The 17,500-nt window shown below is 39.0% G+C and overlaps 2 protein-coding genes and 1 long non-coding RNA gene across 5 annotated transcripts in view; 1 reads left to right on the forward strand and 2 right to left on the reverse strand.

Annotated features, from left to right (window-relative positions):
* Positions 1–2,518: 2,518 nt before the first annotated feature.
* Positions 2,519–2,839, reverse strand: LOC137995441 (uncharacterized). The gene has a single exon (XM_068840991.1). It carries the CDS (start codon positions 2,837–2,839, stop codon positions 2,519–2,521), a length of 321 nt encoding a protein of 106 aa, XP_068697092.1.
* Positions 2,840–2,845: 6 nt separating this feature from the next.
* Positions 2,846–5,528, reverse strand: LOC137997114 (uncharacterized). Its single transcript, XR_011122413.1, has 3 exons — positions 5,391–5,528; positions 3,653–3,776; positions 2,846–2,861 (listed from the first exon to the last, which is right to left on the reverse strand). It is a non-coding gene; the product is annotated as an uncharacterized lncRNA (long non-coding RNA).
* A 50-nt stretch (positions 5,529–5,578) lies between these two features.
* The window catches only part of LOC137997111 (uncharacterized), a 24,710-nt gene continuing 12,788 nt past the window's right edge, over positions 5,579–17,500 (forward strand). For 2 of the 3 annotated variants that reach the window (XM_068842897.1, XM_068842896.1), the window contains exons 1-15: positions 5,579–5,691; positions 6,976–7,043; positions 7,919–7,980; positions 8,099–8,168; positions 8,885–8,975; positions 9,828–9,935; positions 11,631–11,687; positions 11,872–11,942; positions 13,347–13,379; positions 13,481–13,512; positions 14,117–14,165; positions 14,540–14,648; positions 16,032–16,079; positions 16,251–16,352; positions 17,293–17,378. In XM_068842897.1, coding sequence (XP_068698998.1) covers positions 5,658–5,691; positions 6,976–7,043; positions 7,919–7,980; positions 8,099–8,168; positions 8,885–8,975; positions 9,828–9,935; positions 11,631–11,687; positions 11,872–11,942; positions 13,347–13,379; positions 13,481–13,512; positions 14,117–14,165; positions 14,540–14,648; positions 16,032–16,079; positions 16,251–16,352; positions 17,293–17,378 — 1,020 coding nt within the window. In that variant the 5' untranslated portion in view covers positions 5,579–5,657. The remainder of the gene's footprint in view (positions 5,692–6,975; positions 7,044–7,918; positions 7,981–8,098; positions 8,169–8,884; positions 8,976–9,827; positions 9,936–11,630; positions 11,688–11,871; positions 11,943–13,346; positions 13,380–13,480; positions 13,513–14,116; positions 14,166–14,539; positions 14,649–16,031; positions 16,080–16,250; positions 16,353–17,292; positions 17,379–17,500) is intronic. The other variant, XM_068842898.1, reaches the window with a different exon arrangement.

Genomic DNA, 17,500 nt, shown 5'->3' on the forward strand with positions numbered 1-17,500 from the left:
TAATCGAAGATCCAATCAAACAATCGGTTATATGGCTATGATAGCTAAAGGAAGTCATTTTGTTTACTTCTACTAACATGTGTTTGAAACTCAGGAGATGAAGAAGTGCATTAAGAAACAATGAAACGAGTTTGAAAATATCGATTTTTTTTTAAACTTGGGGATGCAATTTGAGTCTAGAATGGAGAAACGACAGTAAAAGGTTCAGAGTCGTTTTTATCCGGGAGACTTAATGACCAGCCGTACGGGAGACCGAGAGATTCGTTCCGTATCCGGGAGACTCCCGGATAATCCGGGAGAGTTGGCACGTATGCTAACTTGTGTATCCCATTGCAAATCATCTTGTATAAAGATACCCAGATACGTGTGGCATGATACTATCCCTAGGGGTACATTTGACATCTGATAGCTAATGGTCGGTTCAGAGTTGGATCAAGTTATAGACATAGCATTGCATTTATCAAAATTAAGGCTCATTTGCCAGGTTTTGGCCCAGTCAGTAATAAAGTCAATGTCATTTTGAAAGATGACTTCATCCTGGGAGCTCCTGATTTCACGATACATTACAGCGTCATCAGCAAACAGCTTTATCTTGGAATTTAAGTTACACACAATGTCATTTATATAAGTGATGAACAAAAAGGGGCCAAGCACTGTGCCTTGGGGAACACCCGCTATGACATCAGCCCAACCTGAGTAGCTCGGTATAGTTAATATCTCCAAGCATTTACCCTCTCAAACGTGACATACCACAGAGGCCTGACCACAACACTGAGAGCTTGGACGTGCCCTACTCTTTGTGAATTAAGTGTGTTATAATGACGATTGGAAGGCTGTCATATGGGCCCTATGGTTTATCGTCCTTATCCAAGAAGACTAGAGAGTCTAACCATTTGCAGATATAATTACTACGGCAGCACTTTCTCCTCAGTTATTTAAAAGCTCTGAGTGTTAATCTGGCCAGAGTTTTGATCCCACAACCTCCTGAACAGTAGCCTGACGCTCAACCAACTGAGGAAGTAGGAACAAGGTCTTTTTTATCTTCCTAATGTGAACGAACTGAATGGGGAAGCACACTGAACTTTAGTCAGCTCCTGATCTGTAGATTAAATGCCTCTTAAATTCAGAGGGTGTAAAGTGCAGGTTGTAGGTTGGGGTTGCGGGTCATTGTTTTACTATAACTGGAACAATCCAAATCTTTACAAAAATGCTAACCTTAGGCTTAAACATTATTTTTTAGGCCTAAAGTTAGCATTAGTAAAGGTTTGGGTTGTTTCAGCTATGGTGAAACAATGACCTGCAAACTGCAACCTGCAGTTTACATCCTTCATGTTAAACTGGCCAGTCATACTGACTTTATATAGTGCATATACGGCGCCTGCATATACTCCCTTAAAGAAAATAATACGTACTGGGTTGATGGGTCCAACAAGGTCTGTTTGAAAATATCTATTTTCTACCCATCCCAACCTGACTCAGTAAGTAGAGAGTTCTATCACTGCCATTTTCAGTCTGGTTTTCAATTAAAATTATATCCTTAGATGCAACAAAATCCTCTAAAATCATAACATCTTCCTAACAGGGTCATGTACCTTTTTCCAGCCCCACCTTAGCTAATGCCTACAGTCTTCATGTAAAATCTTCTCTGAATACTAATTTATCATAAAAACAAGATCGTTTTGTGAGAACCTTTTCATTGAAGATATTCAAAACAATTAATAACATTGTTCTTTCAGTTGAACCAACTGCTCCCCTCCAAAACAAAACAACCCTGGGTGCCAGATGAATTTTTTTCCAAGTTCTGAGAGAATGTCTCTCAGATGCTGCCTTTGACTCACATGTATCATTCTCTTGCATATTTCTCAGGCACCCAGGGTACAAAGGGTCCAGACTCTTCAGTTAAAGAGACCAGTAACTGATTAAAATTGGTTGAAATAAAATAATTTGCATTTATCTGAGTTAATTGAAGCCCTTTGAGGGTGCACACCAGGTGCAAAACTGAGGCACTACTGAGCTGCTAAGCCACGAAAAGGACTATACCTTCCAGGTTCTTTTATACTTACTTGCACTGAAGGGCTACCAAAATGTCAGATATAATTGACACAATCACAGACACCAACTAAAGACTTCATGCCAAGGATTTTAGGTTCACGTGCAGCCACACCAACACCAAAAGTTTTATCTGCAAATTAATGGTCTAACTTTCCAGTCCTGTACAGTGCAGTAAAATGTAAGCTATATCAACCATTTCAAAAACCAAAAATTATTTGATTTGATTTGCATTGATTTGTTAATTTTAATTTACATTGTCCCCAATTAGTACTCCAGCGCTAGAAGATTACGACACTTTTAAATAAAGTTCCTTTTTTTCAATGTCCATAAACCTGTGACATTGTTCATACAGTCTTTCCTACAGCTAGTCCATTGTGTTAAATGGCCCAGAGATATTCACATTTTAAAGCCACTTTAAACAATCCAAGAATAATGAAGTAAAGATTAATGTTACAAGATGATTAACCTATCTTGACTTTGTTGCATCAAAGAAGACCACTACATCACTTCCAACCACAGATGCATTATGAACAACATCAACAGGAACCTCGATCATGTCACCAGGTTGAAGGATTACTTCCTCTCCGAACATTGCAAATCTGAACTTGCCAGCTATAATCGAGTCCTTTTTAGAGACACTGTGTGTGTGATCAGGAAAGTCTGTCCCTGGAGGGAATGTGTATTTAATGCATGAATAGCCTTGCGATTTCAACTTGTTTCTCATGTTGGTCTCACTTAGTGGTCCATCTCTTTCTGTGTTCCACTTTTCAACCACTAGTTTCGACATGTTGGAAAAGCGGCTTCCTGCCCTACAATTCAGAATTAAAAAGACCTTTACTAGAAAACTACTTGACTATGACAAAAAGTCTATACTAGATTCATCCCCCTAACAGCGGACTAGTTAGTGACCTGATAAAATTGGTCTCTGAGCAACATTAATCCATGAACAAAATGCCCTTGATAAAAAAAAATCATCTTAATTGCCAGACATTATGAAAACCAATTATGTCCAGAACTGCACGTAATTAGATGCTCGGCCAATTTTGATACCCAAGATGAAGTGTACGCATTTGCTACCCTAATCCTGAACATTGGTACCGGTAAGTGTGAGAATTAGCACCCCCCCTTTTTTTTGGGGGGGGAGGGTGGAGGGGTAGGGGGAGGGGGTAAGGGTAAATGTAATCTAGCTGTTTATCTTTATGCTTGAGGACTGAAGTTTGGGGGACACTTTGTGACATTATTGTCTGTACTCGCTGAGTGCTTACTGACTGTGTCGGGTTGCGCAGGGTTCTGCCTTGTAAAATTGATTTCCTGTCGCCAATTCTGTGGAGATCCACAGTTCCAAGGTATATACCAAGCACTGGTGGCTCAGTTGGTTGAGCATTGGGGTGTCAGAGGTCGAGGGTTCGGACTCTGGCCGGATCAACACTCAGGATCTTCAAATACCTGAGGAGAAAGTGCTGCCTTTGCAACTCATCTGCAAATGGTCAGACTTTCAAGTCTTCTCAGATAAGGACAGTAAACCATAATTATGACCTGTCTCACAAATACCGTGGGCTTCTATGTTCATAAGTTCCCTGAGGAACGTTAAAGAACTCACACGCTATTCGATAAGAATAGGGGATGTAGTCCCCGGTGTTGAGACTGTCCTGTTCTCTCCAGCAGAATTAAGTGGCCAGCTTGGTAGTGATGTCTCTGAAAAGGCTTATGGTGTACGAGGTCACCTAAGCAGAAACAGCCATACGTCAAAGAGGGACTTTGCCGAGTGCTGGGACATGTAGATGTAGATGTAGATTTGTCATATTTGATCGACTGGTTGACAAGACACAGACTTCACAACCATATTTTAGAAGACAAAATTAATGCCAAATAAGGTTATTGTTACCAGTTTGTGGCATCTGGATATGTTTCATCCACTTCGCCAAAATGGCGGAAAATGATGATAAACAGAAACGAAATGATTCTTTATTTTGACGCCACTGATAGATCTCCAGGTTTTTTCACAAAATATTATCTCCAGGTTTTTTACCTTGATCTTCAGGTTTTTGGTCTTTTGGGGTTGAGAGGTCTGTCTTAGTCAATCTCTGCTTGTGTTGGATAAGCTGTGACTTTATGCACCTATCAATGCAAATCCCAAGGGAAGGGGGTGAAGAGAGTGCGGGCAAGAGGCAGGCATTTGATTCCTGTCAGACTATTCCCTTTGATCGTGTGAAGTGACCCCAGGAACAGGACATTTGACTTTGCCTGAAAGTTCTGGTCAGCCCAAGCAAACTGTCTCTTTTAAACTAAGAAAAGCCCTGTTGAATTAAAGTTGTGTTCTTAAGTAGATATAAACAGCACACTATATGTAAAGTGATTCGAATTTTCTTGACTTTTTTGTATCTGCACAATCAACAATGAGCAGCTTAATATAAAAGTAGTAAGAACATACCCAGTTTCAAATGTTCTTTTATTAAATTGTTTTGTTTTAGAAAGTATTATACATGTAGTATTGTTTGTTTAGATTCGTTGACACTTCTGCAAGCGTTTCCTTTTCTCCTCTCCCCCTCCCTCAAATTTTGATATGTAAAATTTAAGGAATTGTCAAATCCCTGCAACCTGCCCACAGGTTGTATTGGGACATTCCATTTTTTATCCACACCCCCCTATGGAAGGCATTTTTTTTGTAATGTCAAGGAGGACCCTGTCGGAATCTGGAATTTCTGCTCAGTAGAGGGGGTCAGAATCAGAGTCCTTTTGTTATATTCAAAAATGGACCTGTTTGTTTGTTTGTTTGTTATTTATTTGTGTAAGCAGGTTGAAGTTTTGGCAGCTATTCAGCTGATGTGGACCTGCTATATACCCACCCATACACACATAGAGGACAGCCACAACACCAGGAACTTCATCCCCTACTCTTCATGAATAGTGTGTGGGTTCTTTAACGTCCCACAGGGAACTAATGAGCATGGAAGTTACTTGTGAGACAGGACCTCTGGCTTATCGTCCTTATCCGAGAAGACTTGAAAGTCTAACCATTTGCGGATGTAATTACAAAGGCAGCACTTTCTCCTCAGTTATTTAAAGACCGGTACCCTGAGTGTTGGTCCGGCTGGAGTTGAACTCACGACCTCCCGGTGCTCAACCAACTGAGCCACCGATGCGCGGTCGGAATCAATCTTCAGAGTAAAAGGGACATGTTGGAATCATGCCTTCCATAGGGGGGGGTGCGGATAAAAAAAATGGAATGTCCCATTTCCCCCACCCCGCGGGATTTACATTGATCGGTTTATATTGTAGTCCGTTCTTCGAAGAAGAAAGAAATTATACCCCCAAAGAATGATAGAGAATCGACTTACTATTTAGAGAACCTCTCGTTGGTGAAAACTGAAACGCCTATGTGATTCAAAAGTCACTGTCTATTCACTTGCACCAATGCCATTACACCAGTAAGTAACGTATATATCGTATCGTATGACGGTGAGGGCAGCTGCGCCATCAAAGCCTCATGTAAGGGTCACGAGAATCAGGCTTGGTGACCAAGCGATTGTTTGAGTTTGATGTAAATAAAAGTACTTCACGTCAAGCCATCATTTGACAGGAAATGTTTATATTGCGCCATATAAATGGATAGCTCTCACAGCTCCTGCTTGAGTGAAGGTGTAGTATTTTTTCCCTTGCTAATCGTGTTAATGTTTTAACGTAAAGAGTAGAGCATTTGAATTCTCATCACATGTTGTCGACATCCGAAACTCGTGAGTTGTTATGCTTTTTAATCTGCAGCTGGCTATTAAATAGACATACAAGCTTGCAAAGCTTGAAAAGTGACAATAAGAGACAATTTCTTAAATTTTCCAGCGACGTGCGAGGATCACTCCTATCAATTTCACATATCAGGGCTCTTGCCTTATGATATGTTTGTTAGCATGAAAAGTACGTACTGTACGTGGACATTACTAAACAACGAAACGAAGCACGAAGCACCAAAACACCATGTATGACCCCACCATACATTGACTACTAACCTACAAAGGTTGGATTTGAGATTAAAAATATCGTGTTATTGCTCCTAATCTCAGTCTTAATCTGAATCCTAATCTTAGGGTGCGTTCGATTGACTGAATTCCACAATAAGAATATGTGGAGTGATGATTCAAAACGGTATGTCTGGCGTTTTGAAGCAACAAGGATAATAAAGATATGTTTAAAAAAGCATTTTAGCAGGTGTTTGACAATTTTAATGTGAATCTCTGTAAAAACGAAGGATTTCTAATTTCTATTCCAGGTATTCCTATTCCGTAGAAACGTACCCTTAATCTCAATGAATTAGGAGCAATAAGTTGGTTTAGTAATGCCCACTGTACATACGTCGTTCCATTTTTTTCTGTACCCCCCCCTAAGGATGGTGGGTTTTTGCAATGGGGGCTTCGGATTTTTTCTTCAAAGAAGTCTACAAAATTTGGACGCCTCAGACAGTTTTTTCAAAGTTGCTGACAAAATATCAACCCTTGGGATTTCATTTTTCAAAGGGTGCCGACAAAAAATTGAGGGTACGGATTTCTGTCATCCGTAGGAAGGGTGCGGTTAAATGGAACGACCCACATGTACTACTGGTACGGTACTTCGCTCCTTGGAGCCTTTCACCAGTTATGTAACCTGTTTATTAGTGTTAAAACATTTAGCAAAGGGGTGGTTAAAACAAGAAAGCTATGTTGGTGTCAAAAATTAAGCAAATACCAGTACATTGAAAATAAAGAGAGCTTGTGGACAAGGAATGTACATGAAGAAGGGGGTGACAAACATTTCACCCTATCTAGCTATCTATCTCTATCTAGATATGACATGTTTGAAACCACTATAACAAAACCCATCTTGGGATATGATTAATGAACAATTACAATAAGCAGAAAATCTATATGTTTCTTGCATGTTTGGTTTGTGCAGGCTTTGACTCAAGTGAGACAAGTAAATGTTGTGGCTGTAACAAATCCTACAAGTCATGTGATTGCAAGGTTTGCCCTGAATCTGTTTAGTGTATAACTTACAATAGAGTTTACTGTGTATGAATAGTAATTTATCCACATATCTATATGGAATAATTTATTGTTATTCCACACTGGTCTCAAAAACTAATACGGTCGAACTTCCCGTAAGCAGACACCCTCGAGACCAAGGGTAAGTGTCCACCTATCGGAGGTTGAACAAAAAAGTGCAAAAGTACCACAACAAGTCTTTTAAAGCTTTTAATTAAGTCAACTTGTACTGTTTCAAGGTGTAGACAGGCCAAACACGACTCTTATTGGTCAAGATGGGAAATTCAAAGACCTCAGAGCTATGATCCAACAAGTGCATCTTTCAAAGACCTCCCTTTTCTACATGAAATTAGGGAAGTGTTTTTGAAGATTTCTCTTAGTAAGGGCTGGTTTTGTACTATATGGTCGTTAGAATATTTTTGAGATTGGGTGATGACAAAGCAGATAAACAGAGAAGTGGGATATGATATGGAATTGCCTTGCGAGTTTAAATTTTAAGAAGACATTTTCGTGCATCTGGCTTCAAAAGTCAAAAAGGAAAACTTTGATGTACTTTAATGAAAGTGCTTAAAAAGTACAGTTGGCAGGTATATGCCTTAGTAAACAAAAATCAGGCTTGAATTAAATTCCATTTTTATAACACAGTGTAATTCACTCTGTTTTTGCAGATTGTATAATTTTATGTGTGACAGGGATTAGGGAGAGCAAGTTTTTGCATAATTTAGTATAATGCTGCAAGCTGATAAAGTAATGCTTCAAAAGTTGGACAAGTAATGAAGGTACCTGTACCAAACTGTCAGCTGCAACTTCTTTAAAAATCTGCTAAACAGAAGTGATTTATTTGCTATTAACAGAATTGTTCCAAATGTGGAACAGATTTTCACAAGTATTGGGGAACCAATCTAGTTAAAGGGAGGTACGTAGCTACTGTGGCATCTCTCTTGATTACACTGTACATGTGCATTAATCTGTGGAAAAAAGAAATTCATGAAACACATGTACATTTTCTTGTGTTTATAATTTTCACTTTCAAGGTCCCACTGCCGCTCATGTTCTTCAGCAGTGTGTGTTACCTGTCATGTGGTAGTTAACAAGGCTGTTAAGGTAAATTATTCAATTTTAGATCAGTCAATTCAAGCCTAAAACTTTCATAGCAATGAGATAGTGTTAAGTCACCTGAATGTGAAAGGGAGTATTGCATTGGACAAATTGATAATCTGGACTACAACTTACAACATCTTACATGTAATACGCACTAGTTGCCTGCATTAGTTTCCTGAAAGAAACGTCTTCTAATGCAGACCCTGTCCTGGTGGAGTTTGATGTTTCACTACTTTTTCTTGGGCTGTGCCAGTATTCTCCTTCTCTCAACTCAATGTTTGACTTAATTTTAATTATTAATTTTGGAGAACCCATTGACTCCTGGGAGTGAAACAACAAATTTACTTGTCAAATGGGGGTGTTCTTGGGCGCATTGGGTTTTAAGTCAGTCAAAAAATATGTCCCCTCCATTAATTTGGTTCCACTGGTTTTCCAAGTTCGAAATTAATCTCTAGAGCCAAATTCATAGTCGCGTACGAAACGTTTTGAACTAGAAATACTGGTAGGCAAGAATCCAAAGGTCACCAAAGAAAAGGCTATCTTAAAGTTTGTAGCCTCTTTATTGTTATTATTATGATTCTTCTTATTAATACTACAAGTGGTTTAAATGAAGATATTATTTTGGCACATCATTTGCATGGAAAATAACACAGAAGCACACAAAACATACCTCCAACCCCCTTTTTCATGAGCTCTAAATTTGTTTCTTTTTACTATAGGTGTGTACGAGGTGTCTTATAAAGCAAAAGGAAGATGAACTGAATACCCGAAAAGCTCTTTCGGCCATTGAAGAGGCAAAAATGGGGCGAGGTTTGTGTTTCATTTGTTTTGACAAATAGCAAGAAAAGCGAAAAAGTGAGAAAATCAGCGACGATGCCATCCAAACTTTTACCACAATTGCTTGTAATCTCACAATCTGATTGGCTAATTTGCCATTGTCGATAAGAGCCTAGACAACACTGCTCGCGTCAATTTGTCATGCAATGTATTAGCCAATAAGAATGCTCATTTTGGGAAATAAACCAATCATATTGCAAGAAAGTTACAGACAATGCTTGCTCAAACTCTGAAATAAACACTTTCTTTTGCGTCTTTGGCGTTGAATATTGTTGTGGACTCACTTGGCTGCGCCTCTTGAGTCCACAACATTTTGACCACTGTGATCACAAATATTGTTGTTGAGAAGAGTACAGACAACGCTGAACCACTTTCAATTTTGAGCAGCGTATGATTGGCGTGCAAGAGAGTGAAATTTGACCTGGTGGCAAGGTTGGAACGTGCGAGGAGAGGAGAGAAGGATCAGGAAAAGTATTGGATTTGGATTGGTCAGAGGCAGGTGGAGGGGGAGGTGGAGGTGAGGGGACTGGTCAATCGGATGAGGGAGGCGTTGGTCGGGTTGGACACGAAGTGATGGTGTGATCCAGAAGTTTGCAATATGCACAAATGTGTTCCACTGCCTGTTGATGTGACACATTGCTACAGGAGCTAGTGGTGCAAAATTTAATGTAGGGGTTTTGAGCATTAGAATTTAGCAGCAGTAAAGTACGTAACAGTAGCTCTACACGTACATGTTGCAATTTGGAAAAGGAGAGTGCTGTTAATATTTTGTTGTCTGTTTGCCACAGGTTATCTAAGAAGTATGGTGTAATGTTCTTTTTTCAGTTAATTCGGTATCATCTACCACGTCAGATTCATTTGTGATGGTATCACCTGTTGTGCATCTGACCCAGGGGCAAAAGAAGGAATCACTGTTTGAAGCAGCAAAGACGGGTAACACTTATTCTGTACAGTTTAGTGGTTAAACTAAGTATAGTCTAAGGTTAGTATTAAAAAGTCTGAAAAGTGTAATGTCCTCACAAACATAATTTATAATGAAAATAGAATTTCAAAATAGTTATATCACAGTGCTGGAAATAACAGTCGGTCATCGGACATTGTCCGACCAAATTTTGAAATTTTACAAATGTGATCGGATACGATGACCGAACATCTCACCAGCACATCTTGAGTTATCTTCTTCAAGGTGTTGTCAGTCAATAAATTATGTCCGGTCCAATTTGTCAAATGTCCGACCAAAAGGAAGATTTGAAAGGATATATGTCCTGTGAATAAAGAAAACTTATTTCCAGCACTGATATCATTAATGATAAGTGGTAAATCTTTTGAAGATATTGAAAGATCAACATCGGAAAAGTTTTTCCAAACTCATCAACTTTCTCGTCAAGATTGGTTGTCCATAATTCTGTGGAATTCATCTTCAAGTGCCAAAGACCAAACTGCATTTTGGCTTCCATCAATCAAACCAAAGATGACGAAATCAATTGATGCATGACATAACCCACCAATCAGCATCTTTGGTTCCCATGGTACATTCGTTCATTCGAACTGAAAGCCGATGAAAAGTGATGGAATCTGTACCAATCTGAAGAATTTCTAAAAACGTATCATAATGGTTTTTAAACTGTGAACCAAACAAAAACTCCAATTCACTTTCCCAAGGCGGAGTCGATCTTCCCGGCCATGTTCATGGAAGCGAAAATGCAGTTTGGCGCTTGGCACTTGAAGGTAAGATTCCACAGAATTATGAAAGTGGTAGTAATACTGTGTCTCCAGTACCACAATTAATTTCTCTTAAATAAAGAAAAAAACCATGCAGGCATGTTGAAGATTAGAGTGAATCATGTTTTATTACATAGATATTGATGAAATACCAGGATTTCTCCTTTTACTAAAAAATCATATTTTTACTGCGCGCAGTGAACATATCATTTTTATCTTTCTCATGTGAGGATAATTATAGGTGTTGGCATGGTAACCAACACGATTAGCCAATAAAACGCGAACTTCGTCTTCATTGTAAGATACCTTTGTGCTTTAATATAATTCTTCTCTACTACATTAACATTTTTATTGCAAAATTTGACATTATCATGATTTGTTTTTCATAACTTTAGTGGTTGGTGACCACTTTTTCATCATTTGGAAAATGAATAAAACAAGGTGTTTTACATCTAGACATTTCATCAATATCTATATAATAAACAGAACATTACATGGCCGCTTGAAAGTATCTCTCACTCGTTCGCTTCACTCACTCGTGAGAGATACTTGCAGCACTCGAAGATAAAATTCATATCCCCACACGGCCATGTAATATCCTCTATTTATTCTCATTGCCTTATTTGTGGGGCTACATCGTGTAACGTCACTAGTTAATGGTTAACATCACAACAAGTAATGTAATGTACGTAATTTTGATGAAAATGTTATGAACAGTCTTGTGAGACAACTGGTCTGAACATAATTAACAATCTATTGCTATTTACATTTCAGTAATAGGATTGTAATTGGTTTGGTTTTTTAATTAAATCATGTGCCCTAATTCTCTGTTTATAATAAAATAGTAAAATTTTTAGACTTTGGATGAAATTATTTGTTGTAAAATGAATTAATAAATTATTGTAGGTGACCACTACTCCATGGTTACGCTTCTAAATAATAAAGTTGATGTGAATGTGAGAGGTATGTTGATTTTTTGTTCTTCTTTTTCAAAATTTATTATAATCAAATAGGACTGATCATTATGATTTTCTTTGAAATAATTCATCAAAAGGCTAAATTTGTTTAAATTTGTTTGATGCACATAGTTTTCCATCTCACATTTTACTGTCTATTTTAAATTAATCTTACCCATTGATGTTTACAGATGAAGACAAAAATACACCACTGTTTTTTGCTGCTGAAGGTGGCCATCTTCCTTGTGTAGCTCTTTTAATGGTGAGTGGAAAATTATTTACAATTATTTTTGTCAGTTAGAGAGACTTTTAAGGAGGCTAGATAAGTCAAACCTATACATGTATGAATCTTTATCATTTCTAGTTTGGGGTGATGTTCCTGGGTGTGGGAACCAAACAGTACTCTCTTTTAACTTCATTTGCCAGGCTCACAGACCGAAGGAAAAGAGACATTTGCATGATTGTTTAGCATATGCCCATAATTATGTTTGTTACTCAGTAACAATAATTGTGTAGTCTCAAGAAAATATGGCTGCGGTATTACTGTTAAGGAATTTAGCAGACTCAGATTAGCATATATGACAAGGAGCATGTGTTTTGATCAGCATTGTCCAAATCGTGGATGAGGGTTAAGTCAAAGCAAATTTTGTCTCAGGGCAGGGATAGTAGCTTGTATTGATCAAAAATACCATGATAATACTATTTGTTTGTCCCTCCGAAATTTTGCATTTAAGCATTGTTTTTATTTTCTCTTGGAACTTACAATGATCCCAAGAAAAACTGGAAACAAATGGATTATGCAAAATTTTGGAGGGACAAACAAAAGAGTATACTATTATGGTATTTTTGATACTGGCTAATTCTTGTCCTCGTCACTGTTAGCCCAGAAAAATTATTACAGAACAAAGGAGACCTGATTGCTGAGAAGTTGTTTTGTCCAAATTTGAATTCGTTCTAAGTGAAAACTATGTCATTTATAATAGCTATGAAGTTAGAATTAACAAATCGAAAGTGGTTCAGAGTTGTCTGTACTCTTAGCGACAATGATATTAGTCATCACAGTGGTCAAAATGTTGTGGACTCACGAGGCATAGCTGAGTTTGTCCGCAACAAATTTTGACCACTGTGATAAGAGTACAGACAACGCTGAACCATCTTTCATTTGTTTTTTACCAGTAACAATAGTTACCGCTAAAGAAACTGCTTATTTTAGAGCGTGACCAAAATCATGACACAAAGAAAGAGCAATCGTTGTCTATAACTTTCTGGCAATATGATTGGTTTATTTTCCAAAATGAGCGTTCCTGATCGGGTATTGCATTGCGTGACAAATTGACGCGAGCATGACGCTCTCTAGACTCTTATCGACAACGGCAAATTAGCCAATCAGATTGCTAGATTACAAGCAATTGTGGTAAAAATTAAAAATAGAAGTTACTGTAACTCTTTGCTTGTCTAGTGGTTTGTTTGTTTGTTTGTTTATTTATTTATTTATTTATTTATACAATGTACATCCAAGCTGCATTTGTGTACATCTAAATTACAGTACATGTCCACGTCTTGAGACTACATACTACATACTACATAATTACAATACTACAATATTTGTTTTGCTTGTTATTTTTACTCAATGACTTTTCACTGATTTATGTATTTGCACTTTCAGGAAAGAAATGCAGATCTAAAGGCGGTAAACAATGTAAGTAGTGGAGGATTAAGCATGAATCAAAAAGCTCGGCAAGATTGCATGTGAATTTTTGTGTAATTTTCCCTTATCTTTTGTTGGTTTTTCTCTATTAGAAATCCTGGACACCTCTTCATGCACTGGCTTGGTAGGTATCGTGTTATCTACATTAGGACCCGTCCCTACCAATCCATATTCATTAGTTTCTTTTCCCTGTGAGCAGAATTTTGTGGCAAATTAGGTCTCTCCAAACTTCTCCATCTCCACCCTGCGAGAAGAGCCTCCTTTTGTCTTGTCTTTACTGAGGAGAAGAAAAGGAGGCTCTGCCTGAATCGCGTCAACTCTTTGAAGCCGCCGCAGCCCGAATTTCTGGACTGGTTAATCTTGTTTTCTCTCGTTAAACTGGTTTTTCCAGTGCGAGCGTCCGCTGTACCGTGAAAAACCAAGATGGCGGCGAAGATCTGACATATTAGGCTTGGATTCGAGACTGTACCCTGGCAACATGCAGCACATACTCAATAAAGATCTTACTCGATTCATGCAGAGCCTTTCTCGAGAACGCAAAATCGATCAAGCAAGAGAAAGGTTCTGCTAGCAGGGTGCTCCATCTCGTGCAACAGTTGTATCATCAGCCACACTGTCTTAAAGTCATTATCAAGCCATAGTTTCCTTTTTGCTTTGTTCTTTACAAACGATTGGCCTGATCACAATAAATTCTTATTATACTGGGATTATTATATTAATTTTAATAGGAAAGGGTCCAGTGATAGTCATGTGGAGTGTGCTGAGCTCCTTATACAGGTAAATGATTGCCTTGACTGATGATTAAACACAAGCCTTTATCATTTTATCAGTAATACACTGTACCACACAAGTGAATATTAAGCTCTCTGCGTGTGCATATGGGCTAACTCAGAGGAAATTAACCAAGTACTTCTCACCTCCTAGTAGCCAGCGCGGGAGATTTAAAATTTCCGACCACGTTTTACAAAAATAAAGTACGCTTGGTTTATCGGTTCATCTTTTATTCAACTTGTGTGGTATACAATAAAAAATAACAATTCGCAGGTCTCATTGTCGGTGAAATTGGTGGATATTCACCTCAACTTTGGTGAATAATTGTTAATTAATTATTGCAAGGAATTTTTTCAATTGGTTCACTCTTCTCTATGCAGATGGGTGCTGCCGTGTTTGCTTTTACCGACACGTTAGAGACTGCTGCTGACCTTGCAGCTCGCTCTGGTGGTAAACAGGAGTTGGTTCAGCTGCTGAGAGCCGTAGAAGGTGAGGATTGTCAACAAAATTATTCAGTTTGTGTCAAAAGTGTTATTTTATGGAATGAGTGACTGATATTGCTTTTGTCTTTCCTGACGTCATTCCTCAAAGGGTTTTGTTCAGACAAAGTGCATTCCAACTTTTAAAACATCATTCAACAGCAAGAGAGCTTAGAGAGCTTTAGGTTGTTTACCATCGGGTGAAAAACGTGTTCCATTTAACTCAGGTCCGTTCGCTGCCCAGTGATTGCGATTTTACGCGCCAAAAGTTAAAAATGTGGCCGTGAATAGCCTGGAAGTGGTAAGACCTTTCAAAAACACATTTCCATCGGAAAGTTTCCATCGGGAAACCAGGACTACCTTTTCAGAAGTTCCGTTTATTCCGGAAAATTTCCGGTGGAACGAACCAAAAACGTGTGTTCCATTTACATCCCAACCAGGATTTCCGGAATTTCTTGGTAAATGGAAAACGCCCTAAGATTCGAGGACGAGAACGACAACGAGTACGAGATTTTCTTACAGAACAACTGTGAGCGTGCGCAAACCAGCGTCATTTTGGCGGGAAAAACGTGACACCGTCGTCATTGTAGTACGAGGTTTTGCAAGAATGTCGTCGTTTCAAACAAGTCAGCCAACGCGGTAGCAGTTTTGGCATTTTTCGATCAGCAAAAAGGTCAAGTTACCAGCAATAAGAATAACTGAGCAACCTACACTGCTAACAAAGAGTAAGATTAATCGTCCGGGTTATGAATCTTCTAAGCATTTTCGCCAAAAACGGGCAATCAAATCTCGTAGCCGTACTCTTTTTCGTCCTCGTCCTAGAATCTAATGATGACAATGATAATCGTGACACAAGTTAATGCCTTGTCAAAAGTAATCTTTGCAAGATCGCTTTGAAATCAAACCAATCTAAAATGGGTTCAAGTACTGTTTCTGACGAGTGAGTCAACTTAGAATGCCTCAGAAAAAACCTCTCGGAGCAAAGAAGAGAACAAACTAGAAACGTAACCCATATGCAATGCAGAGTCCAGGTGCCTGTTTGTCGAAAGTCCCGAAAACGTTCCGGGCCCGAAAAGCCATTTGTGAAACTGAAAACCGCTTGTTTTGGAAAGCCGATCTTTTAACATGTTTTCAAGGTAACAAAAAGAAAAATGACTGTGAAGTTTGACGACTTCAATCCTCTCCTTTATTGAGATACAAAGGGAATTGTGACACCCGAAAATGGCCCGTAACGTTTCGGGACTTTCGAGAAACGGGCCCCAGGACTCGAGCTATGGACACTCTGGTGGAAAGTGGATGCCAATTTTCTTAACCTTTAAAGCTTACAGGTGGGGTGGAGGTAATTGCGATTCAGTTTTTTGCTGAGTTCAAACCTTGCTCTTGTTTGTTTCAGTGGATGTGGCCCTTCAAAAGTTGCAAGAGAAGCTTCAAAGTTCGTCAGGTAATCTGTTTGAGATGGAAATCCATCTTTTACTCCAAGCGTTTCTCTGCGTTGGAGGCATCCATACCTGTTAAGGATACTTGACAACTGTTTTTCGCAAGTGTAGTGAAAGTTTAAGAGATAGTACGAAGTTGAAGTTAAGTAAGTTGTTTACTCTTTTTTTCTTTTTAGGGATGTCTAGCAAAGATCCTATGTTGAAAAGGTGTGTGGCCACAGTCGTGAGACACGTTACGGAAACTGTGCCACCCAACAGCCCAAATTGGCTAGCAAAAGGTTAGTAGCCACTCAGATTGAGCCTTCTGTACAAACAAACCATCTTACATTGAAAGAATTGCTCCATAATGGCCGGTACACACGAGGGAGCTTGCTCCTGAAACACGCTCCCGGGTAAGTACCCCAACCAGTACACACGAAGGACACGACGAGGGAGCTGAATGATGAAACAACCCGATTGGAAAAAAATAAGCCAATTTGATTGTCCAACTTGGAGACACGTCATGTCACGGCAAGCAAATTTCAGTACACACCAAGGAGCTTGCTCCTGAAACAGACTCGTGCAACAGATTTGCCCCTGGAGCTTGCTCCCTCATATCAAACCAGTTTGATATGAGGGAGCAAAACTCCGGAGGAAAAGTTTTGTTGCACAACATATTTTTTAGCTAGAAATCTTTGGTGCAGACGAGGGAGCTTTGCTCCGGGAGAGTGTTGCAGGAGCTGGCTGCGGAAGCAAGCTCCCTCGTGTGTACCGATCTTAAGCCATCAAGAACCAGGGGAGCGGGCACGAAACGATATCTTTTCTGGGCAATTATGCTTATTTTTCTTATATATTGGCGAAATCACAATTCCCTCCCTCTAAAAGACTAATCTTTTTATATCTAAATAGAAAAAAGCAAAAAAAAATTTGTTTAGACGCATTGGTCTTTGAGGATAGCAGCTTGATAGCTACCGCTATTTGCGAAGCGTGCTAAGTTGAATCCGGGGACTCTGATACCATATTTCCGGTTGTGTTTTCGTGCAAAGAAACCTTAACTCCCTTGGGGCTTTTGAGAAAATAATGCCCAATCCGATTTGGGAAACCGCGATTACTTCCAGGCACAACCATGGAAAGCGACGTTCTTTATAGACCTTGAAGGATAAACAGAAGTTCCTAGGTAACAAAGGCGCAACGTAATTAAAGAACACATTACGTATTTCTGCCCTGTGTTTTTTTCAGGCAGAGAAATTCAACAACAAAATGTTGTCCCTTCCGGAAAGTCAGAATGGCAAAGACAAGGAGAGACTTTAAAATCTCTTGCTAGAGTAAGTTGCCTTGGTTATACAAAAAATAAACTAAGTAATGTACTCAGGATCATACAAGCAGTTACAGGCACCATTAGAGACGTTAAGATAGCCCGGTTCCGGGTACGGGTACGGGTAGGATT

Source organism: Montipora foliosa, chromosome 3 (assembly GCF_036669935.1).
Source record: "Montipora foliosa isolate CH-2021 chromosome 3, ASM3666993v2, whole genome shotgun sequence".
NCBI lineage: Eukaryota > Metazoa > Cnidaria > Anthozoa > Scleractinia > Acroporidae > Montipora > Montipora foliosa.